Source organism: Girardinichthys multiradiatus, chromosome 6 (assembly GCF_021462225.1).
Source record: "Girardinichthys multiradiatus isolate DD_20200921_A chromosome 6, DD_fGirMul_XY1, whole genome shotgun sequence".
Lineage (NCBI taxonomy): Eukaryota > Metazoa > Chordata > Actinopteri > Cyprinodontiformes > Goodeidae > Girardinichthys > Girardinichthys multiradiatus.
This window is the reverse complement of record NC_061799.1, coordinates 23,872,950-23,897,131: the sequence shown is the minus strand read 5'-3', so window position 1 is coordinate 23,897,131 and position 24,182 is coordinate 23,872,950. Positions and strand designations below refer to the sequence as shown.

General features: G+C 39.4%; 3 protein-coding genes across 6 annotated transcripts in view; 1 reads left to right on the top strand and 2 right to left on the bottom strand.

The window, feature by feature from the left end:
- Positions 1 to 1,433: 1,433 nt before the first annotated feature.
- Positions 1,434 to 6,019, bottom strand: itm2cb (integral membrane protein 2Cb). The gene is made up of 6 exons (XM_047367334.1): positions 5,802 to 6,019; positions 3,829 to 3,966; positions 3,545 to 3,736; positions 3,348 to 3,458; positions 3,109 to 3,259; positions 1,434 to 2,510 (listed from the first exon to the last, which is right to left on the bottom strand). The coding sequence occupies exons 1-6, from the start codon at positions 5,886 to 5,888 to the stop codon at positions 2,419 to 2,421; spliced, it is 771 nt and encodes a 256-aa protein (XP_047223290.1). The 5' UTR covers positions 5,889 to 6,019; the 3' UTR covers positions 1,434 to 2,418.
- A 2,830-nt stretch (positions 6,020 to 8,849) lies between these two features.
- Positions 8,850 to 12,816, top strand: hes6 (hes family bHLH transcription factor 6). Its single transcript, XM_047369001.1, has 4 exons — positions 8,850 to 9,030; positions 9,117 to 9,203; positions 9,295 to 9,376; positions 10,462 to 12,816. The coding sequence occupies exons 1-4, from the start codon at positions 8,962 to 8,964 to the stop codon at positions 10,839 to 10,841; spliced, it is 618 nt and encodes a 205-aa protein (XP_047224957.1). The 5' UTR covers positions 8,850 to 8,961; the 3' UTR covers positions 10,842 to 12,816.
- A 4,046-nt stretch (positions 12,817 to 16,862) lies between these two features.
- The window catches only part of per2 (period circadian clock 2), a 34,199-nt gene continuing 26,879 nt past the window's right edge, over positions 16,863 to 24,182 (bottom strand). For all 4 annotated transcript variants that reach the window (XM_047368714.1, XM_047368716.1, XM_047368717.1 and 1 more), the window contains 4 exons: positions 23,673 to 23,862; positions 23,290 to 23,485; positions 20,820 to 20,970; positions 16,863 to 18,703 (listed from right to left, as the gene is read on the bottom strand). In XM_047368714.1, coding sequence (XP_047224670.1) covers positions 18,488 to 18,703; positions 20,820 to 20,970; positions 23,290 to 23,485; positions 23,673 to 23,862 — 753 coding nt within the window. In that variant the 3' untranslated portion in view covers positions 16,863 to 18,487. The remainder of the gene's footprint in view (positions 18,704 to 20,819; positions 20,971 to 23,289; positions 23,486 to 23,672; positions 23,863 to 24,182) is intronic.

The window sequence follows — 24,182 nt, the reverse complement described above, 5'->3', positions numbered from 1 at the left end:
TGCAAGACTACTCTAACCACGGAAATAGTTACCTAGTGAGCACTTTGCAAGAACAAAAAAATCTTAGTCATTGGCGCACTGCACCAGCTTCTGATTGTGTTTTTGCTGTCCAGTAAATTGGAAATGGGTGCCCAGCAACGCTCACAAGGTTCAGGATTAGTGTGTAATTCAGAGCTTCCAATTTGCACCTAAATTTAAGGCCATTTTCAGTGAGTCTGAGCTTAAAACTGTTTAATTCTTGGTCTAGTTTTACCAGTTAAGTTTTTGATTTGTGAAGCCTAAATTTGCCAAAAATAAATAAATAAATAAATAAAAACAACAACAACAAAAAAACAAATGGTGGGGTGGTTGTTGGGAGACCATTTGTGCAAGAACCACCGCCATATACGTAGTGGATCACAAAAATGTACATGCTCCTTGTTAAAAATCCTTTTTTCCTCCTTTTTGTAAACGAGACAATGAAAAATCATTTCAAAACTTGCCATTATTAATGTGACATGAAGTAGATACTATGACTGACCACTGTTGCTACATCCTCATCCAAGATGAGTGATTGCTGCAAGTCAGTGACTCAATGAAATCTGCTTGGTTTCTTTAGAAAACCTTTTAACCAGTTTCAAGAAGAACCTGATCTTGACTCAATTGTCTTTGAATCTGTTAGATTAAATTTACTTTATTTAAAAAAATGTTTAAGTGCCTAAGACAATATTTTATGTGAATTGGCGCTAAATAAATAAACTCAGTTGAACTGAAACAAAATGTAGAACACAACCAGTGTTCGTACAGTAATTTGTTCCTGCCAGGCCTTTTGGCAGTTTCAGTCTTGTCTTCTCATCAGTTTTTGTAATGTTACCATTGTCCCATTTTTTCTGAATTTATTTTTAATTGTCTTCATTATGCCACATTACTTATCTAATGCTGTGAAAGGTTCGGAGTTCTTCCCCTGACTGATTTGTACAGAAAGATCTGTTTGACTTCTTGGTGCCTTTCTGCACACAATTGCTTTAGCAAAAAGATGCAAATGTCAGAAATGTTGTGCAGGATATGTGTCACATTAAAGGTGAAAAAGGTTTTGAAACTGATTCGATATTGTGATACACTAGACATTACAGTAATTATCCTAAAAATGTCTTTGAAAGTGCAGCTCCAACCCCTTAATTCCAGATTGTGCCCATAAAAATCTGTTTTCCAGATTTAAAAAGCCTTGTCCCTTAGCCTTCCATTTAGACCATAGAGACAATTGGACACCCCACCTTTAAGAACATTTGTGGTAAAAGGTAAAATTGGATTCAGTGAAAGTTTCCATAACAATTTATTCTCTTGCTGTTGAACTCTACAACTTGAACATCTTCAACAGGGGTGCCCATAATTGCGGAGGGCACTTTAAACCTGGAAAATCATAATGTGCTTCAGTGAAACTCCAAAAGACAAAGAAAGTTTGATAGTTTATTTTTAAAGCAGCGAGATCTTACAAGAGAATTTAGACTGTACAGTAAGTGTCAAAAACAGTGAAATATGAGCACATATACATCATAAACACATCCAAAAATGTCATTGACAATAAGACACATCAACATTGCAGAGAACAGTAGTTAAGAATAACTGAGAGGAGGCGAGAGCTAAAGACAAACACCTAAATCTGAGTGAAGAGGAGGAAGAGCAAAACAAAGAAGGTTTTTGCCTTTGATATTATCTACAGTAAGTGATCTAACCTATAAAGCATATTATATCCCTTACAACTATGTGTAGCATCACTGACTGCAGACTTTGGTTCCTTTTGTCCCTCTACAGCACTGCTACTAATTACAGTCTAAAGCCGTTTATAACCCATGGAGTAGGAAAGTGTGATGCCAAAGGAAAAAACAATAAACCATAAATCAACGATCTCTCACAAAAACAGGTTTTGATAAAAATCTATGCCTTTAACAATGTAATAATAAGAAGATAATTAATTTACAATATATATATATATATATATATGTATATTGCTTAGGAACAATCATTAATATACACAATTCAGTAATGAAATAAACACAAAATTAACATCTTAACTACATGAGGTATGTTTTGCCCTTTAAATTAATTAAAATTGACCAAGAAACAAATATTAACAAGAAAATACAAGAACAAGTCTGGTTTTCTGATGTGAATGTCACAGACTGACTCTGATTAGACTGAGATTAATATCTCCTGCTCTACAAGACAATTTACAGATAAATCCAAACACATCACATATACAATCCGAATTAAAAAGTAAAACATTAACAATGAAAAGAGCAAAAATGAGACGAAAACTCTGAAACTGAAACTAAAGGACAACATTTTGCTCTTAAAGTGCAGCTTCACGCATAAGAAATTCAAGAGGTATGGTTTGAAATTGGCTTCAGTGTCGGATGGCTGTGATTTCCGCCCCAGATTTTAGAATCGGTCGCAGATGATGGTCTCGACCACAAAGGTGTTTTCAAAGTGACGGATTCTGTGGCACTTCTTTGTCTCACGCCTCTCAATACCTGGAACAGACAGACAGACAGAGAGAGAGAGAGAGAGAAACAAAAGACCCATTTAGAGAAATCTGCTCAGCGCTGAAACTCCTCAAATTACTACTACTGCTGGCATGCCTTCGGTGCCCAGTGTGAATCAGCACTAGTCTCTGCCATATATGTACTCCAGGGGAAGTTTGCTGCATCATTTCTAGAAGATCTCACACCAATCGAGGGAGGCAACGCCAGAGTTATCTTTTATGCGCATCACTACCTCCTCCGCAAATGTGTGGACGTGTCCACTGCACTACTAGTGACTCACGTAGCAGGAAAAAGTTCCCAGGCTAGGCTGTGCCCACACTCAAACACACACACACACACAAATGTCTGTGACAGGAGTGGATTGCACAGTGTCTGAAATGCTCACAAGGAATACCCTATTTGGTTCGAGTTCTGGTCCACTCTCCAGCAAATTTGAATTGATTGTATAACAGCTGATGGATCAAACTGACCCCCTCATTGAATGGCTGACATTATTACAAAGGCTGGTGTCTTGAGAGGGCAATAACTGGAAGTGGAAATGACCTGGGCAAATATCGTGCATAACTTATCACAAAGTCTGACTTACGTTGGCGCTGGTTGCGACGTCTGAGCCGGTACGTCTCTTTGCCAAAGCAGAGCCTGTGGATGAATGGGCCTAGCTGTCTCATGTTTCTCAACCTGCCGGTCACCACCATCTCCTCCTGGACAATGTAAGTCTGGGGAAGGTACGTCCCCCTCTGAGACAAAGAGATGAATCAGTCGGTAAAGGGGGATCACAATGTCCTTGCTCTTCTTAGACAAGTTTTAAACTGTGGCAATGCTCACCTTGACATTAACAAGCAGCTCCCACAGGCTGCGTGGGGGCATCACGGCAGTCGTGTTTAACTCGGTGATGTAGCATTTGTCCAAGGCAATGTCGTAATAGGCTGTGAGGCCCTGGAATCAATGAAGAAAAACGGTTTAGTCTTAAACACTCAAATACAGGGAATCTAGATGAGAGGACAAGACATTTTAGAACCTACCCTCTGGAAGTCATGGACGATGTCCGCTGGGTCGCTGCCCCCAAAATGAGGCACAGGAATGCTGATCTGCTCATAGTTCTCCTCAAGGTAGATGCTCACGTTCTCCTCCAGTTCTTGGCGTCCCCTCAGGGGAGCGTATACAGAGTCCTCGTAGATGACCCGGCAGTGGAACAAGCTGTCCTCTGGGATCTGCTGAAAAGGGATGAAACAGAGCTGAGTCAGTATGCCTTATCTTCAGTGACATGGTCCGATAGGTAATATGCATCTTTTTTAACTAGACTAACCTGGGACATAAAGTAGTAGCGATAGATGTAAATGGAAGGCAGCACGAGTCCTAGCGTGAAAATGACCAGGCTGATCGCGAGGCAGCACAGGCCTGTTGGGAAGGGCTTTCTAGGCTTCATGAGAGGAACCAGCCGCCCCTGTAAGGGAAAAGGAAATGCTGATGGGTTAGAGAGCAGCTCAGTAAACTCACACAAGGCTGAACTTTTGTTCTCTTTGATTACTTTGTTGAAGAAATGAAACTAATAAGGAAAGTGTTGCTTTTTTGAGAGGTTCTTAGAGTTACAATAGAACCCCAGATGACACAACAACACACAGATCCATGCTCTTCCTTACGGAGTCTGAATTGTAACAAAGGTAATTCTGACAGGAGGCAGTTGCCAAGCTGTTAGTCAGACAAGGAGATCTGGTAGACGTAGGACGGACTGGAGTGAGGCATGCCAGATGCCCGCCCGCCCACGGTCTCTCGGCCAACCTTCTGCCTCTCCCATACTACTGTTGCCATGGAGAGCGGAAGCGAGGAGAACAGATTGTGCCAGTCTCTGACGAAGATGCTGGCACGTGGCCGTCTGGGTCTATTCTTGGAGACCCATATCCATGCTCCATATTTGCAGATATAAAAATCTCAGCTCACAAAGTGGGATTGAAAAGAAAATGAGGACGGCTGCGTAAAGGGGTCCCTTGGCAGAGGTGGAGGTACGTATTAATAGATCTGCACGTATTGGCTGTGACGCCTCGCCTCCTATCTTGGCCAATAACAACCCACTCTGCCTCTGACATCCTTCAACTGACGTAACCAAACAGATGAAAAGGGGTGTCTTCTGTGATGACAAATACGTCACTGAGTAGTTTTTATAGTGTATATGTGCTGTGGGGAGGGGGCGGTTTTTCGAAAAAGACTATTCAGTGCCACATATCTAATAATTTTCAACTTCTGGGACTGATTCAAGAAAAGAGGCTAAGAAAAGTTGGATCTACTGTGGAATATCTATCTATCTATCTATCTATCTATCTATCTATCTATCTATCTATCTATCTATCTATCTATCTATCTATCTATCTATCTATCTATCTATCTATCTATCTATCTATCTATCTATCTATCTATCTATCTATCTATCTATCTATCTATCTATCTATCTATCTATCTATCATCATAATCATTTGCAGGGGTACATTTGACACATTTCTTTTTTATTAAATAATTAATTATTTTCAATTAATATCTTGCTCATTATAGACACATACTAATTGTCCAACACAGTTTGAATACCGCTGTGTTCAGACTGTACCCTGAGGAAACTAAATACGACGTAAAAACACGAATTACTGCACAACTCATCCTCATGTGCTCCAAGGCGCCCCCTGCAGAACAGAAATTGTATTCCCTCAATGACATGAATGCTGCAGTAATTGCACCAGTTTTGTTTTTTACCACTCCTTGTTTACTCGGTTGTCTTCCTGGATGTAAAAGTACAACTAAAGGAAAAGTTGGAATATATTTGTATTGTATTATATAGAGCGTGAAGGACTGTCACTCACACCCATCTTTAATACACAGCTATAAAGACAAGGCTATTATCTGCAGTGTCCTCGGGGGATAGCCAAATGAGATGATGTAATGTCAACATCCTCACTGGCATTGACATGCACTGACCCCTTTTATTATGCTGCTGCACAATTCACCTCATTGCTTCAACAAAACAGTTATTGCAACCTTATACTCTAACGCAAGAATTATAAATTCATAAAACATTCAAAAGTAAGTTGGCCTTTCACCGCTAGTTAGATTATGTTTATATATAGGCACTTTAAAGGATTAAAGGTTTAAAATTAAATCCTATCACTGACCGGAAGATACATGACAAACATTAACTACTTAGGTATATCCTGTCATGTTTTAATGAAAATAAAATATAATAATAGACCTAAAGAGAAATGCCACAGCATGAAACAAAGAATGGCGCAAACTCACGTGAGCCTGGGGTACAGTGATCTTGTCCGCATCCTGGTCTTTCTCGGGCTTCTGCGCCGAAACTGACTGGAAGGTGATCTTCACCATGTTTTGGTTTAGCTCAGGGTGTATTTTTTATTTTTGCTTTGTCTCCTGTCTGGTCCTGGTTCAGCGCCGCGCTTCCATCCACAGCACCGGCAGGACTTTATAACGCCAGTGCAGCCTCGCCCCCGGGAATCTGTGACATCAGAAGAGCGTCTTCTCTGACGTACGAGCGCTGTGTGGGACCAAGGGAAAAGCCTCCTCGTTGGTTTCAAAATAAAAACTTGCGCTACGTTAAAACGCTCAGAAAAAGTTTAAATTGTACATAAATGATGTAAGTTATACATTTTGTGAGCTGACTCGCATACAAAATGAATGATTTGGACCATAAACCCGTTTAATAGCGAAGAGAACATTTTAAAAATATTTTTCCAATTATTAAACTATATCTTGCTTTTACTTTGAAGTCAAAATCCCAATATGGTAGCGTATTCCGCATTTTATTTAAAGCTTAATATCATCCGCTCATCCCTGTTCCGAACACTATCATCCGGAAATGTTGTGATGTTTCAAATTGGCTCAGCACACAGCTATACTGCAATAAAGTTATCAATAGGTTACCTCTGTAGTGATAATATTGCAGTTAGAAACTGTACACTGTGTATAATAACCTACATTAGTCTGTCTGGAATTATTATATAGCTGAACAATTTAATAAAAATCAGTGCTGACTTAAAAATGAAACATTTTCAGTTGCAAAAATATGTTTGATTGTAAACAATAGGTCGAATAAAATAGAGACTAAATAAAATGACAAAATTGTATGCTATAACTACATTTTTATATTTTATAAAGCATCCCCAGCAGGGAATCTACGATCTGTGTTACGCATAAACAGAGGGCATCCCTACAAACCATTCAAGTGCTACAACATACTGTATCTCCCTTGCCAGTTTGCAAGGGACTGGCTTCCTTACAAAGGATCTCAGTCAGCTTTTTACCATGCACACAGCGTCATGACAGTGAGCATCTGGCATACTACTAAGATAGACCTTATTTAGATAATAAGAAATTAAACAGGAACGTTTACAATGACATAAAAGCTCAAGACCACAAAAATCAAAAACAAGGATGATCTGTCATGATATAATGGTTTATTTAGTGTTATCCCCCTAGAAAATAGTTTAAACCAGGCCTCGGACCCAGAATTTATTGTTTTTCTATATTATTTTGGCCTTGGGAATAGTTTGCAATGTTTTTTTAAAGGTTTCTGCTTGCAAAATCCTATTAAGTGAGTTTATACAGATGTAGTATATTGTATCCTTAAAAAATAAAACTGAAAAAAATTAAATACAAAAGAAGGGGAGGTGTACCTCAAAATTAGAAGGCAAAAGTTGAGATGTTTAACAATAAGGTCTTAGTACCTGAACAGGAGTGACAGGGCTAGCCCTTTTCTTTAATTATCTACTGCACGTTATTAGTTGTATAAATGCCAGCTACATTTATTGTTTTAGACTGACTTTTGTATTCCTCTTGCAAATTATTAAGACCAGCATTTCTTCTGCATCACTAACAACAGCCTAAGTACCACCAGGGGTACCTGTACCAAGATTTTAGAACTATAATGCTAAGCTCTAGTGAGAATTTAACTGGTGCTCTGTGCTCTGGTCTGATAAGACTAAGATTGAGTTTTAAAGATTTTCAAGCCACCCTCATAAAGTTTATGTTAAATGGTTTGGTCAGAGACATTCACACAAGTGGTCCACTGGAAGTTACTTTGTAGGGCTCTGGTAGTACTTATCCAGTTCCTGCTTGCACAAAGTAGCAGAAACATGTCTTACTGATGGGTTAAGGACCTCCGGCAGCACTCCTAGAGTAACTGCCTGTCTAATCTCCCTGATTCTCTAGACTGCGCTGGGAGACACAGCAAATCTTTGGGCAATGGCATGCATCCCATCCTGGTGGAATTGGACAGCCTGTGCAACCTCTGTAGGGTCCAGGTATTTCTTCATGTGACCAGTACTGACACTATCTGTGGTCAAAAGCAGAACTACTGAAAAGCAGTCATAAAATGGGGAGGGAAAAAATGTGTGTGGCTCCAACTGCAAAACCATTCCTGTTTTTAAGATCGTCTCATTGTTGCCCCTTTAGTGCACTTGTTAATTTCATCCATCCATCCATTTTCTACACCTGCTTCTTTCATACAGGATCGTGGTGGGAGCTGATGCCTATCTCCAGTGGTCTACGGGTGAGAGACGAGGTACACCCTGACATGTCGCCAGTCCATCGCAGGGCAACACAGAGACACACAACCATGCACACATCCATTCACACCTAAGGGCATGTTGGAGGGACAAATTAACCTAACAGTCATGTTTTTGGACTGTGGGAGGAAGCCAGAGTACCCGGAGAGAACCACGCATGCAAGGAGAGAACATGCAAACTCCAAGACCACAGGCCAGAGATCAAACCTGGGATCTTCTTGCTGCAAAGCAACAGTGCTACCAACTGCACCACAGTACAGCCAAAACAGCAGACCTCCTCTACTGCTTGAATGACCAGATAAATATTCCGGAGAGCACTGTTTTTTATGTGTAAACTGAATAGTTTACAATCAAGAATGAATTGACCAAATAACCTAATGAGCCAATGTGAGAACTGGCCCTGATAAGCACACTTTAACAGGTGCTTAGCTATGCAACTAATAGGGAAAATGATGCTGGACTTTATTTAACAAGCAGAGTGCATAAACAATCAGTAATTGTATATAAAATTTTGATTCCATTGTTTTTTAAGGACTTCCATTCATTCAGGAGAAAATACCAACTGTAGAGAGTTTGTGGGAACAGATATTTTTACATGTCTGGGGTCCCTGGTTCAGGACCCCTGTTGATAAAGGGTTCGAGCGTTGCGCGCCCTCGCTGTCTTACACCCAGTCGGGGGGGACTCTGTGTAAGACGCATTCATATGGTAATAAGTTCATGTATACGACCGCTGCTAGGCCCCTGAAGCTGCATAAACGGCCCATTCTCTGAGAGTCAACTGCCGCTGGTACCGCAGGACCATCTGTCCCCCTGACGGGCTCTGTCTAACGGCTTTTTGGATCACACCCCAGCAGCCTCCTGTCTGAACTGTAATCATGACTCCGATCTGCAGCAACCCTGGAAGAACGGATGGAAGTGCTAGTGAAATAAAATCTGACAGGAAGGTAGGATATACGGAGACTTTTAAACTGCAACCGAGCCCAGAAATGACTTAAGTATAACCCATCTGCCCCTAATTTTCTTCTTGTAGATGAGGAAACCTCTGGTGGAAAAGAAAAGAAGAGCTCGCATTAATGAAAGCTTACAAGAACTCAGGGTTCTCATCGCAGACCCAGACGTAAGTTAGCTTTTCATTTAAATGTGTCATAATTGGGCCAATTTAGCTCAACCCATGGCTGCTTCATTTGTGTGTGTGCCATTCACCGTAGTTACAGTCGAAGATGGAGAATGCTGAAGTTTTGGAGGTGACGGTGAAGCATTTGGAAAGCATCCTGCAGAACCGAGCACAAGGTAAACTTCTGTTGCCATTTAAAAAGGTTTGAAATGAAGTTGACCTATAGAGAAAATCCGTGTTTAACCTTACTAGAACAGCCTGTAAGGAACTTCAAATAATTCTTCCGCGAAACAATATAGTTCTTAGTATTAGCGGATAAATATTCCCATTATCTATACCAGAGGTTACCAACATTTGGGTTGTGACCTCACTTTGGGTCACGAATTAATAAGCATGGGGTCTTGAGAACTTCCATAGAATTAAATGTAAAGTTATCAACATATAAATGTATATCAAAACAATTTTACCACATTAAGGGAACTTCTAAATTGCAAAGACTGTGTGTAGGTCAAAAGGTAAGGTAGCTACAGCGTTTTAAAAGCTGAAATTCTGATGTAAATTATATCCCTCAATTTATATTGAAACATGGGAATCTGTGACCCATAATCACACATTTTATCTATTTATTTATTTTTAGAAATTTCATGCAATGTTCAACAAACAGTATTTCCTTTTTCCTTAATGTATGTTCTGTCTTTGCAGTGGTCAGAATAATGTCAGTAAACTGCCCTTTTAGTCAGAGGGAAAAAGCTACGTTTGTTCCTATAAAACATATTTTCACGATTAAAGACATCAACAGAAAATATATAAACAAGACACATTTGTTATTCAAATTAAAGTTAAATCCTGGAAATACGATTATTTCCGGTCCATGATGCAATCTGGACCCTGCATGGGCTAGTTAAGCATGTCCTCACAAATAAAATGAGTTAATTTTTGAAATATAGGTAGTAGAAAACATTATCTAACAGATTATTGAGTTCATGTTAAAAATGTACTCATCACGGTTCTGTTGGACCAAAACACAAGCAATAACACCAGCTTCGTAGATAAAAGCAATGAAAAAGAAAACAATAATGAATGATATTCTCGGTTGTTTAGTTGATCATCAGAAATTCTTGAAATCCTCAAAAAGTAAAATTAAGCAGATTTTGTTTTAGATGTGCATGAGCCACTGCTCAGTCAATCAGAGCAGAGACCATTGTGGCAGATTATTTCTAAATGTTAAATGATTTTGTGGCTGCTGTTCGCATTTCCCTAGAGGTGGACGCTCTGAACAGGGAGGCCAGGGAACGTTTCGCTGCCGGCTACATCCAGTGCATGCATGACGTACACACGTTTGTGTCCAGTTGCCCTGGAATAGACCCCACCATAGCGGCTGACCTGCTGAACCACCTCCTGGAGAGCATGCCCCTTAATGATGAGGAGCATCTCGAAGCAAGCAAGCCAGCCTGTAATAGCACCTGCAGCCGGGACACCATGGTGTCCCCGGCTGCATCCAACACCTCTACTGACGACCTTAGCTCCGACCTGGATGAGATGGCCTCGGAGCAAAGCCAAGCTACCTCCACAGAGGAAGTAGACACCCAGCATGTGTCATCTGGTTTAACTTTCTCCGAGCCAGTGTGGAGACCTTGGTAGAGCATTTTGAAGTAACTTGTGTAAACAAGATGATTGTTGGTTGGTGTTAGAATATGCTGGATAGGCCTGAGTACACTACAAAACATGCCTGAACAACATTATATTGTCTGAGATAGTGGTTTTCAAAGTTTTAAACTCGAACAACACCTCAGGTTTTCCAAGTACCACCATCTTTATAGAGTTTTACCATAGTAAAAAAACAGGACTTGGATGTTTTCGACTTACTGGGTTGTGTCATTAAAACAAAAATGTTCTTATCCATTGGTATTGCGTGATTGGTTGAAAAACTCGGTTTAGATATGTCCTTCAGTTTACAAAGGTAAAGGAAAAATTAAATGAAAGTTGAAATTTAAAGTGGCTAAGTCAGAAGGTGCTTACCATCTCCATTTCACAATCCAATATGGATGCCTTGATGCTAAATTTAGTTATTGACAGAGGAAGGAAATGGTTTATTTGCACTTCTGATGATTTATATCTCAGTAAATTAATCACACTATCCAGCCTTCTTTAATTAACTTGTTGCAACATTCATTTTATAGTACAAAATGCAAAGAAATACGATGGTATTAGCAGAAAGCAGATACTGCTAATAGTAGACAGCCTCTTTTCAGAGCCAAACAATTAGCAAATCTTACTGGTTTTCCAACTCTGGAACTGGAACACGGTTATGTTGGTTTAAGCTGATTTTAGCAGTTAAAACAACTCAAACTGAAAATGTTCATATCCACGTGACACAATGTATTAACTGATCACTTTTACAAGAGGTAGTTGTTAAGTTTACGGCTACTTTATTACCCAAACAGTGTCTACGTTATTACGATTAGGTGCTGTTAGCTGACGCCGCTGGCTCATCAGCTACGATACCTAAGTCTGTTGTAATACCAGCAGGGAAACTTTCATATTTTGTGACAGTCTGTCATTTGAGCAGCTTTCTTAAAGATGGTGCTGTTCTGTGGTTTTTGAGGTGTCATAGTTGTTTGGAAATTATCCTGGTGGGCTCACAATCATCTGATGGGCCTCTGTCAGCAAAGCTTTGACGTAGTAACAGGGAGATTGTTTGGTTGAGAACAGAAACAAACTTGTGAAAGTGTGGACAGTCAATATCTACTATAAATATATAGCGTTGTGTCTCAATGAACATTTTGAGTTTGAGTTTTTTTTAATTGCTTAAATAAGATAAAACAGTGGGTATGTCTCACTACCTGTCAGGTTTCCACCAATTATTTCTTTTCTGCAAACTCACAGCAATATGACATGTTTCTAAGAAAGATAATGGAAATATTACCTGCAGTATTTTCAGACAACATTGCTTAAAAACAAATCCTACTCTATAAGCAACCAACCATCAACTGGGAACAAGTGCTAGAGGCTTTCTAAGCAGCAGCAGTAATGTCTCTTAAACTTTGGGTGACAAACAAAACTTACATTAAATACAAGTTATTTTAAAATTTGTATTCAGTTGTTTTAGAGAAGCCTAGCTGTCTGCAGCGTAATGCCAACACACTTTGAACGGCATCTTTCAACCAAATACGTGGTGGAAATTGGCAATTTCTTTAAAAGTGAGATAACACAATGAATCAAGGTCCTTGTCCTGTTCTTTGTCTCTGTTAAACATTTATAATTATTTTATTACTGTAGTCATTTCATCTAAGAGATCAAGAAGCTCTTTGTTAAATGCATTAAAATTACAATTGAGTTATTTAAATTGGGAAATATAATGAAATCCGTTGCACAGTTCAGTGACTTGTAAAGTCTGCTTTTAAAAGTGTATAGGCCTACCTTCAGTGAAGGTGGTGAATGCATTTGTAAATATGTAATTGTTAGCATTTAGCTGTTTCCTCTTTAGATACATTGTTAGTTAAATTATTTCCAGTTTGGGAAATCCTGAACTTTGTATTTATAATGCATTAGTAAGCTACCTCATCTAATTATTTTTCTAAGTTTAAACTTTTCAATAAATACCTTTTTTAACAAAGGGCTGTGTTGAAATTCTATTTGTGTGCCTCTGTCGCTCTTAAAAAGCTACATTTTACACAGAAGGATCCCACCAACCACCCACCCTCGTCTGTTACAAAGATTTTAGCTATTACTCTGCAGTTGTGTGCTCTCTCTCTCTCTCTCTCTCTCTCTTTCGCTAAGATCTCTTTGCACATCGTAGGCATGTGTGAGGTTGAAATGAGTAATCGCTCCATTTATAGGCCTTGTCAAATGCGTTTTATAGCTCTCCTTGAGCTCAGGTTTTTATGTTTTTTTATCTAGATACATAGTCATGAGTATGAATGTTCCATGCTCTGTAACATATAGTGATATGTACTAGAGCATTTGGGTGTGCAGATTATAGCAAGGTATTTACCTGCTTCAGGATCAAAAGTGCTACAGTTTCTATTCTTATGTCTGCATCTTAAATGTAGTGAAGAAAACAAACTGTTTGACTCAGCTCCCTCTGATTTCAGATTAAACAGCACTTCTGAGAATGTCCTGAATCCATCTTTGGTCACTTGTCTTCCCTTATGTTCCTGCGATGTTCCCTCAGAGTGTCAATTCTTTCACAATCCACAGTCTTCTCACTACAGTTGTGAATAACTGTAAAGTGGAGGGAAAATGATGATACACAGGTTTCAAAATCTTTCACAAATTGAAAATCTGAAAAGTGAGGCATTCATTTTGTTTTAGGGCCTTTTACCCTGCTACCCTTGAATAAAATCCAGTGCAACCAATTGGCTTCAGATGTCACCTAAGTAGTAAATAAGGTCTACCAGCGTGTACTTTAATCTCAATTTAAACACAACTGATAGTGAACGGTAGTAAATAAACAGCACCACGAAGACCCGTGAACAATCCAGACAGGTCAGTAAAATTACCATTGGGAAATTTAAAGTCGGGTTAAATTATAAAACAGTATCCTTCATATGAAAATAAAGAGAATTACACAACTGGAAACATACCAGCCCATTAATCAGAGAAGGAGGGAGGAATCCCATAGTGACTGGAGGAGCTACAGAGATCCATAAAGTAGGTCTTTATGGAAGGGAGGCAGAAACAAAGCCGTGAGAAGTGCAGTTTGCCACAGGCTTTGTAGGTGACACAGAAAATGTGGAAGCATTTTTTTGTCTACATGCAAAACACACTGTGTGGCTAACACAATACACACCACCCTGAACACACCATCCCCATAGTGAAGTACGATTGTGGCAACATCATGCTGTGGGTGAAACCTGTTAACAGGCTGAAAAAGACTGGGACAGAGGTTCATCTTCCAGTAGGATGACACTAAACAGAGCTACAATTGAATCGTTTATATTAAAATATATTCGTGTTAGAATACATTAGAGAATCTGTGCCAAATAGTGAAAATCGATCTTCACAGAATTCACCAATCTAGCCGTGTTTGAAGAATGGGGGGGAAAAGGTTCGTTTCTAGATGTGAAAAGCTGGAAGACTTCCACATAAAGTCCCATTAAAATACACTAAAGTTTGCAACTGTAACGCGATAAATAGTGTAAAAGCTCCACAGTATCTTCTGCAAGACGCTGTATTTACCAGGTGGAATATTGTAAAGTCTCGAGGTGCTGCATGCTGATTGGAGAAGCATTATGACAGATCTGAACTTAAGGATTGATATTTGAATAATTGAGGAAACAAACATGCTTTGTCACACCGCAGTTATCCGAAATCCTGCAAAAACACATTGTTATAAAAATAGAAAAACTAGTGTTTTACTGTTAATGCAAATAAAACAAATATAGTTTCCCTTCATTGTTATATCAAAAAAGAAAGAAACAAAGATCAGCTCACATGTAAAATAAGCGCAGCGGGCAATCACTTTGCACCTTGTTCTAATTTTATAGCCTTTATAGCAGGGTAGAAGGTGTGAACGACGGATCAGAAGGTTATAAATAATCCTTATCAAAGTCAACACTTTACAAATTTAACCCATCATATAACCTGTTTATTTGCGCTACCATAAGAATAGTCGAAATGAAAATGCCCGGTTCTACTCTACAAATTACTCTTCCGTCGTAAAATATAGATATTTTTAAGGTTTAGGGAACTACAGAATCCACAACCCTATTTGTATGAAATGTGAGGCGTGCAAAAAGAGAAGAGTGGGGACAGGGTCGCTTTGATGTGGAGGATCAAAAAAGTCCCCGCAGCTTTTCAGTCAGGCAGACATCGATTTGCATGAGGAAGGTGAAAGTCAAGACCCCAGGACAGGAAAACCTTAACATAATGCATGTTCTCTCATCTAAATACGAATTCCAGCGGCGTTGGAGCGTTGCTTATATTTATGCATTTTATTGCCATCTAGTGGTCATCCTCGGCCACTTTAAGGCTTATCGTATTTATTCTGTCCTCTCAGTATGATCATACAAGACAACATACAAATAATTAGGCAAAGAAAACTGGCCATTTATATACGTAAAAAGTTTACAGGCACGTAAAAAATGTGTAGCCTAGACAGCATCAAGTATTCGGTTCTTTCAAAATAAATGTTTACAGATTTTATTTTAAATTTAGCCTACATCTGCAAAATAAACACCTACAATTAAATTGGTTTTACTCATCAAATAAAATACATTAAGTAAACCATGTATTTTGAGAAAATGTTAGGACAACCTAACTTCTAATAGGTTCTTATAGTCATCTACCAGTCTCTGACATTGGTAACATTACTCATCTTTGAATCACCCCACAATGAGATCAAAATCTGGGCATTTCTTATTTCTTTGACAGTCCTTGGTGAATTTGCTGGTATGTTTTAGGTCATTGAAAGGTTGCAGGGTCCAGTTCTGCTTCAGTTAATTTTTTTCACAGATTGTCTCACATTTTCCTCAAGCACCCTCTGATACTTGACAGAATTCATGATGGATTTGTTGATGATGGGCTGCCCAAGTCCTGCTGCAGCAAAGCATCCCCAAACAATGACACTTCTATCTCCATGCTTCTCGGTTGGTATTCGGTTCTTTTCCTTGTTATTTGATTTAAGCTAAACATGTCCTCTTTTCTGATGGGCAAATAATTACATTTTGGACTCATCTGTCCAAAGAACATTATTCCAGACATCCTGTTCTTTGACTGTTCTCTGTGGCCTTTCTTAGAGCACAGAGGTTTTCTCTTTGCACACCTCCCATGAAAGAAATACTTGTGCAGTCTCTTTCAGATTGTATAGACATGCGCCTTCACATTAGTGAGTATGAAGAGCCTGCTTCAGGTCCTGTGATGTCATTTGAGGGCTTTTGGAGATTTCTTTTAGTATCCTGCGGCATTGCGGTGAACTTGCTTGGACATCAGACCCAGATAAAATGGTACTATCTCTATCAAACCTTTACTCTGTTATCAATATGCTACACACAAAGTTTAAAATGGAAATAGATAAAAGGCAACAATATGTGCTTTTTTTTTTCAATTTTTGACATTGGCTTATGGGCTGCACGGTGGCGCAGTTGGCAGCACTGTTGCCTTACAGTGAAAAGGTCCTGGGTTTGAGTCCTGGCCGGGGGTCTTTCTGCATGGAGTTTGCATGTTCTCCCTGTGCATGTGTGGGTTTTCACCGGGTACTCCGGCTTCCTCTCACAGTCCAAAAACATGACTGTTAGGTTAATTTGTCCCTTCAACATGCCCTTAGGTGTAAATGGATGTGTGCATGATTGTTTGTGCGTTGCCCTGCGATGGACTGGTGACCTGTCCAGGGTGTACCCCGTCTCTCGCCCATAGACTACTGGAGAAAGGCACCAGCTCCCCCATGACCCACTATGGAATAAGCGGTAGGAAACAACTGACTGACTGACATTGGATTATTTTATGTAACTGAAACATTAAGATGATTATACTTAGATTTGTTTTATTTAATGTATTTTAATGTATTTATTTACAATTGTATTTAACTTATCAGAAGCAGAAATGTTTATCTAAAGACATATTTAATATTTACTGAGTTGTAGAACTTTTTGGTCTTGATGCCAGTCAGCAAGGGAGGTTGAAAAAACTGTAAAACAATGTTTTTTTGATAATTAAACAGTATTTCTTTTTCAATAAAATATTTATTGTTATTAAACCAAGAACAAATAAGGACACAAAATAACAGAAAGGTGCTTTACATGCCTGCTGAAATAACAGACCCTTTAGGAAAGTTACAGAGAATAGTACTAAGTCATGTAAAATGACAGCACTGAAAACCCCAGGCACATTATGTTTCTAAAAGGTTCCTTATACCTGAACTGTCCCCCTAAAACAACCTTTGAGGTTTTTTTTTTTTTAGTAGTAATAAGCTGGTGTCATTCCTTACATTACCAACTTTATCCACTGTAAACACCAGGTATTTTTCCATTTACGGAGGGAAATGTTTAGGTTACACAATATTTTAAAAATCGTATTTGCAGTCAGCATTACTTTTCTTGGTCCTGTTTGTTTTTTTGAATTTAGGTTTTTATAAGTAATGCATTATATGCTTTTCAAAAAAACATGTATGTAAAATATATACATATACATTTAAAGACTGTTACAAAGATTAACATGTGCAATGACAGCCAGGAAAGAAATAAAAATTTCACATCTAAAACAACTGATGCATTTCATAAGATACAAATAACTAAAATATGCACACATCAAGCTTAATTTGGTAACATATGGCTCCAAAGAAAAACAAAATGTTTTTGAAACACTTCAACCCAATCTCCAGGTGAGTAAATACAGTATTTGGCACATGCTGAGCTGTATTCTGTTGAAATATTCTGATCACCCCAAGAAATACTGCTATATTGCATGTACTTTCATTATGTGGAATAGGGTTTCTACTTTAAGGCATTTCAGAAGGAAATATTGCACATTTTGCTGAGTAGCGTGGCCTAGCTTACTCCCAGTTTTAATGATTATGCAGAGTACTGGATATACAATCAATAAAAAACAAACCAGCTTGACATTAAATAAAGGAGCTTCCTAAATAATAAAATGAGGCGTATTCTGAATAGCTGGCCTTTATGTAGAGTTTGTTTTATCACATGTAAGGGCAAAAATCAGAGCATGTTTTTATGGGGAAAGGGGTGGCTGAAATGATGGTTAGTTTAAACACAATATGGGAGCAGGTTTCAATTTCCCTGTCCCACAATTGAGTGTGAGCAATTGTAGTCACTTAGGAGTACCAATACCTTTTCCCTTTAGTCCACATGTGTTCATTTGGTACCTTATGTGACAGCAGTACCAAATTAATCTGTCCTTAAGAAAACCCTCAACCTGTTCTCATCGCATGCTGACGTAACTGAGAATACATCCAAAAACATGGGGTTCATTAACTGCCTCACAGTCTGGCCTCCACCGCGCCGATGTTTGCTTGGCATTAGCTGGCATGCTTTGAGTTTGAACATTGTGCTGTTCCCTCGTCATGTCTTGCATCTCCTATAATCAGTGCATGAAATTCTTTTAAGGTGCCACACTGCTTTATCCTAAAAAAGGCCAGTTCCACACAAACTCAGAGCCCAGCCTTTATCCCAAAAGCAACTAAGTAACCCTGTCTAATGAAGCTAAAAATAAAAAGTAATCGACGTTCACCACAGATATTCACAGTTTACAAAGGCACTGATTATATTGTAATACAGAGCATAAGAGCTCATCTAAGGCAGCTTCCTCTTCAGAGCAGAGAAACAGTTTTTTTAAAACTCTTGTTGATTTGCTGTTTCTGTGTGCAGGCCACAGGTTTGAGGAGGACCTGAGTGACATGAGATCATGGCAGAGATTAAAGGTTCGCCTTTGTGCCTCTCTGGACAGTAGTCGTCTCCGGTCTCTGTATCACCGAGTTCCAAGTCTGGCTGATCTTCTGCCGCAACTGTCGCTGCTGCCTCTGAGGTGTTGTCACACCATGTGCATCCCTGTAAGTCACAAATAGGTTTAAATTCTAAATTAAAGGGCAAATTTTAAAGACATAAAACCTTTAAATATAGAAAAGACTGATTATAATCTGCCTTTTCATAAGCACATTTAAAAGCACATTTTGACAACAAAAATGCCTTTGTCTCAATGCCTTTCATGAAAACAGGAAGTGGGCACCATATATGGATGATAATGCATCTCTGCAGCATCTGATGGACTGTTGTTTAACATAGGTCCCAGACTGTTTTTTTGATAAAAAAATAGGTTTGTAACAGTTTTATGTAGAATGAATGTTGCTTTTTGGCAACACAGAAAAAGGATAAAATGGGAACTTTTGATCATCCATCCAGGAAACGTTGGTGAGCTCCATGGAAGTAGATCAAGAGGACAGGTTTGTCCTCACTCACCAGAAACTGTCTGGTGCGGTGTAACAAAGGACCGCAGACGGACAGGCAGCATGACGGTAAGTGAAATTATTTAATAAACCAAAGTTACTACGGCAGGTGGGGGCAAAAACAGACATGGACAGGCAGGCAAGACAGGCTTGGCAAAAACTTGACATGAGTCGAAACAACAACTGAGTGAAGTGATCCAAAATGTTTCCGCGAGGAGTAAACATAACGGCAGAGTATATATAGGGCATGACACAAAAGAAGCAGGAAGACTGACTGACATGGTGCAGGTGAACCGAATAAAGTTAATTGACAGGAGAGAACAAAACGTGACTGGAGCAAAACAGAAATTCAAGGATACAAACTAGTAGAAACATAACTAGAAAAACATGAAACTAAAGCAAAACCAGATCCAAAAACCTAACTTGACAAAACATGAACTAGAAGACAGAAACTAAAACATGACCAGGAAAATAATAAACAGAAGCATGATTCAAAACCTTAACTGTGAGAAACATATGAGGAAAAACCCGCTACCAAAAACCAAACAACCCTAAATCATAACATAATCCTCAAGGGCGGATACCAGACGCCCCAAGAGTCCAAAAAACCAAAAAACAACCCAAGCAGGGTGGGCGGAGGGGGCCTCGGAAGGAGGGCCACAAACAAAAACCAAAACACAAAGTTCAGGCAGGCGACCAGGACGTCGTCCCACAAAGGCATACAGTTCAGGCGGGTGCCAGGACCTGCAACACAGAGTCCTGCGTGGTTGGTGGCAAAGGCGTGGAGGGTTCAGAGGCCAAGACGAGGACGAGCTCCTTCTCGAACCGCTCAGGAACAGGCTCAGGCGGCGGTTCGTCCTCGAACCCCTCGTCACAGGTTCAGGAACCAGGACGAGGACCAGTCTCTTGCTGAACCCTTGGAGGGCCTTTAGACCAGGAGCAGAAGCATCACCGAGACCCTCAGTGGTGTGCGCAGGAGCTGAGGCGTCACCGAGACCCTCAGAGACTTGAACAGGAGCTGAGGCGTCGCCGAGACCCTCAGAGACTTGAGCAGGAGCTAAGGCGTCGCCAAGACCCTCAGAGACTTGAGCAGGAGCTGAGGCGTCGCCGAGACCCTCAGAGACTTGAGCAGGAGCTAAGGCATCACCGAGACCCTCAGTGGCGTGGACCAGAGCTGAGGCGTCACCGAGACCCTCAGTGGCGTGGACAGGAGCTGAGGCGTCACCGAGACCCTCAGTGGCGTGGACAGGAGCTGAGGCGTCGCCGAGACCCTCAGTGGCGTGAACAGGAGCTGAGCCATCGCCGAGACCCTCAGAGACTTGAGCAGGAGCTAAGGCGTCACCGAGACCCTCAGTGGCGTGGACAGTAGCTGAGGCATCACCGAGACGCTCAGTGCTTTGAGCAGGGGCTGAGGCATTGCCGGGATCCCCGATGACTTGAGCTGAGGTGTAGTTCGCCATATAAATCTTCACATCTCACCTTATGAACTTAAATTCAAGATGAAAACCTATCACAACCTTTGTCTTGGGTGGCCATTGTATTTTGCATCAATGTCCAAGCTTGCCGTTTCACATATAATGCAACGTTAGGCTGCTTTCTTGGCTGCCGCATGCTTACTTTTCTTTCACTCTTTTTACTTAACAACTTACAACAGTATTGCAAAGTTATAATACAAGCTTTTTAAAATTGTATGTTAAAATGAAATGGAGGTTTCTTTCTACCTCAACGTCTATAGCTTTGGGTAACCCTCCGTTCTGTATCCAGGGGTGGACTTCGCTCAACTCCTTCCTCTGGTCATCTGAAAAGTGGGACTGGCACTGCTGAAGCAGCCTCATCTTCTCATTGTCCTCTTCCAGCACTCTCTCAATGTCCCTGCAAGGCAAACACAAAAATAAAAATTTATAGAACAATGCAAAGGCTGGGTTAGCAACCATTCTTTGATTTAGCCTTTTTTGAACAGTGTCAACTTATTTTTGTTCATTTTTAGTCAACATATGTAAAAATTCATTCATGCGCTTGTGTGCGACACAAGACTGTTTTAGAGCTGAAGGTTAAGGAAACGTTGGAAGGGCTGTGATAAAACTGCAAGCTATTACACTCTTAGATTCGTTCCTGAGAACATTCTAGTAATATCTTTGGTTGTAAGCATCATGTGCACATCCCTTGAAAAACAAACAACAAAAATCTTGTTTGAAAGCACAACCATTATGCCCATTTGTTATGATACATGGCAGAGGACACTGAGCGAAGAGAACTCAACGTTCCCTCTAGATGAGAACAATTTACCAGTTTTTAGTTGTTGCAATGTAAACCTTTAAAGCTGGCATTTGTGTAATGTAACTGTGTTGTTGAGCTATAAAATGCCTTTCCAAACTAAGCCCTCATCCACATAGCTGCAGCGCTCCCTGATAGATAGGAGATGCAGAGATTCATCTTCAATCTGTCCTTTATCCTTTAAAATGTATAGTTGCTATACTAAATGTTGTGTATTATAATATTATATAATATATTGTTGGAGGAAAAATGCAAGTCCCTTTAAATATATTTTAAAAATCAAATATTTAATTTAATATGTTCAAATGACTTCTATTGGATGTATTGAAAAACTAAAGGGAACATCTGCATGATCTTGCTCCTCAAATCTATGCAGTAACACTTTCCTTCTGTTGATACATTTATAGTAAGGTATCATTACAAAGATTTACCAACATCACCTGTTTTGAATGACATTTATTCCATACATTACATTTTATTTTCAGTTTTTGTTTTCTGCATTTTCCACCAGTAGTGGACTTTTCCCCCACCTTTTCTCAGAGTGTGTTACAAGTCTACTCAGAAATACTCATACATAAAAATTACAAAGGACACTGACGAAAGAAAACATGCAATCATGAACTACAATAAAACATAAAAAAAAAATACAAGAATTACATTTTTGTCATAATTTGAAGGCGTAAATGTTACTAAAGGATCACCTGCAGTGAAAACAAACACCTCAATACCTGTTATAAAATGTGCTTGTGTTTGCAGCTTATTATTTCATGTTAAAAAGTACCTGCTGATCTTCAACACAGTGATCTGTAAAATGTTTTTCCAACTTCAGGCTCAATAACAGTATTAATCTGACGTTGCCATCTACTGGTCAACTAATGTCATTACAGCAGGATTAAATGATTCGGTTAAATCTCTTAAAATCTAAAGCTAACACTATTTCTAACAGAATAGACAGAAATGCTATGGCCATAAACAGTAACCTATAAGTCAGATACTGGTCTTATTCAAAATAAAATACTATCATAGGATAATGTCATATGTATATAATAAATAATATGCATGTCGTGTTATGGACATATCCTATGTGGAACTCACGTAAACACAGCAGTAGAAACATGGTTTTATTGAGGACACAGTCAATACTTTAAATATTTCTGCAGAAGGTGACAACTATTTGAGATGTGTGGGCAGTCAGGGTGAGGAAGAAGTAGAAAGCTTTATGGAAAAAGTTAGGTAGGAAAAGCTTTTATAACAGATAACATTGACATTTACTTTTTGGTTTTTGATGAATAATTTCAACTCTGTATGTAAAGTAAAAATAATGCAAGCATCCAGAATAAACCTTTGATGTGTGAAAAAAAAAACTGACTAAAATAGTTTTCTTTGTTTGCACTTTGAAATACACTCTCCCACCCCATGTGAAATAAGGGGTGGAAGAGTGTATAAAAATGATTAACTTAAATCTTCTCGATCTTCTTCTAATCATGTTCTTGACTTCATTTTCAATATTTTTTTTCTCTGCGCTACACACTTCTAAAAAATGTTGACAGCATTAAGTGCGCTACTAGTGATTTTGTTAAAAACATTTATTTCTTTAGTGGATTTTTTGTCTTCACTCTGCTGCCACATAAAAGATTATTGTATTTTACAGCTTTCTACTCCAGCGGTGCCACTAAGTTTGGAAGGCACTGTAAAAGAACACCACTGTATGTATTGTTGCAACTGTATGCAATGTTCTGCATCTGGCTTCAGACCTATCCTTTATTATAAGCAGACAACATCACCACAAAGGGGTAATAAAAGCCAGTGTCTTAATGTATCCTCTGTATTCCTTAAGCAAGCAAAGGTTGTTAAAGTATTAAACCACAGGGTCTCATTCCTACTCCTTGTTGGCGGCACTTCTATCCTTCGACTCACCGCGAGGGCAGCTCATAGGTCTTCATGACGTCCTCATCTGTGTTGGCCATCAGCAGCCAGACCGGGTCCTGAAGGACACATTTGAGGTGCTCTGTCTCAGCGGGTCTTTCCTCGCTGCTTCTCAGGCAGCTTTTGGGCTTCTGGCTGCTCTGATTTGAGTCCACACTGCCAAAGTATTTACTGGTGTTGTTGCTTCCTGAGAAAAGCCAAACCCCACATCTTTTAATGACAAACATAAGTGTTAAACATAAAAAAGCACCTTATGTTTACTTTCATGTTTTATTCTTTAGGTGCTGCTTTTTTGCAGTTTCCCCAGCTTAGGGTGTGTAAATGTCTGTTTATAATATTGATAAAGACTTTGAAACTGAAGTATAAATGCAGACCTGAAAAACTGCCTGACTTCCCGCTGCCTGACGTCCTGCTCTTTGACGTCCCGCTTGCTGAAGTCCCAAAGCCGTTGGAACCAGAGCCCATGGAGCCAGAGGTGGATGAACAGGAGTCCGCTTGAAGGATGAGATCCAACATGTCGCTGGATGTCGAGATGACATCGCTGTTGTTACTTTCATCGCTCCTCTGCAAAAACACATATAATACAACAGTGGCATTAATAATGCTCTGACCATCATGCACAGTACACCACCGCTGGGAATATGTTCCTGGTTGATTATGACGTGTCCATCTCAGCAGTGAACTGGTCTTTCAAAACATACCATGGCTTTATTCATTAGAAAAACAGTGATAATACTGCTTAATTTGAAGATTTAGATACAGTATGTGACTCCTTCTACTGGAAGAGCGTTGACCAATGTCTTACTCAGCTGCTGCATGCTGAAGCAATAAAATGAGAATCTAAAATTTTGCCACAGCAGTTACACTTTATAACCTATATATAG

Bases quoted from the DNA above. Each gene is read 5' to 3' on its own strand.
- itm2cb (XM_047367334.1), bottom strand. From the start codon at position 5,888: ATGGTGAAGATCACCTTCCAGTCAGTTTCGGCGCAGAAGCCCGAGAAA. The intron at 3,459-3,544 runs GTAGGTTCTAAA...CATTGATTCCAG, and splicing joins TCGTCCATGACTTCCAGAGG to GGCCTCACAGCCTATTACGA. The intron at 3,260-3,347 runs GTGAGCATTGCC...TCTTTGTCTCAG, and splicing joins AGCTGCTTGTTAATGTCAAG to AGGGGGACGTACCTTCCCCA.
- hes6 (XM_047369001.1), top strand. From the start codon at position 8,962: ATGACTCCGATCTGCAGCAACCCTGGAAGAACGGATGGAAGTGCTAGT. The intron at 9,031-9,116 runs GTAGGATATACG...TTCTTCTTGTAG, and splicing joins AAATAAAATCTGACAGGAAG to ATGAGGAAACCTCTGGTGGA. The intron at 9,377-10,461 runs GTAAACTTCTGT...GCATTTCCCTAG, and splicing joins CCTGCAGAACCGAGCACAAG to AGGTGGACGCTCTGAACAGG.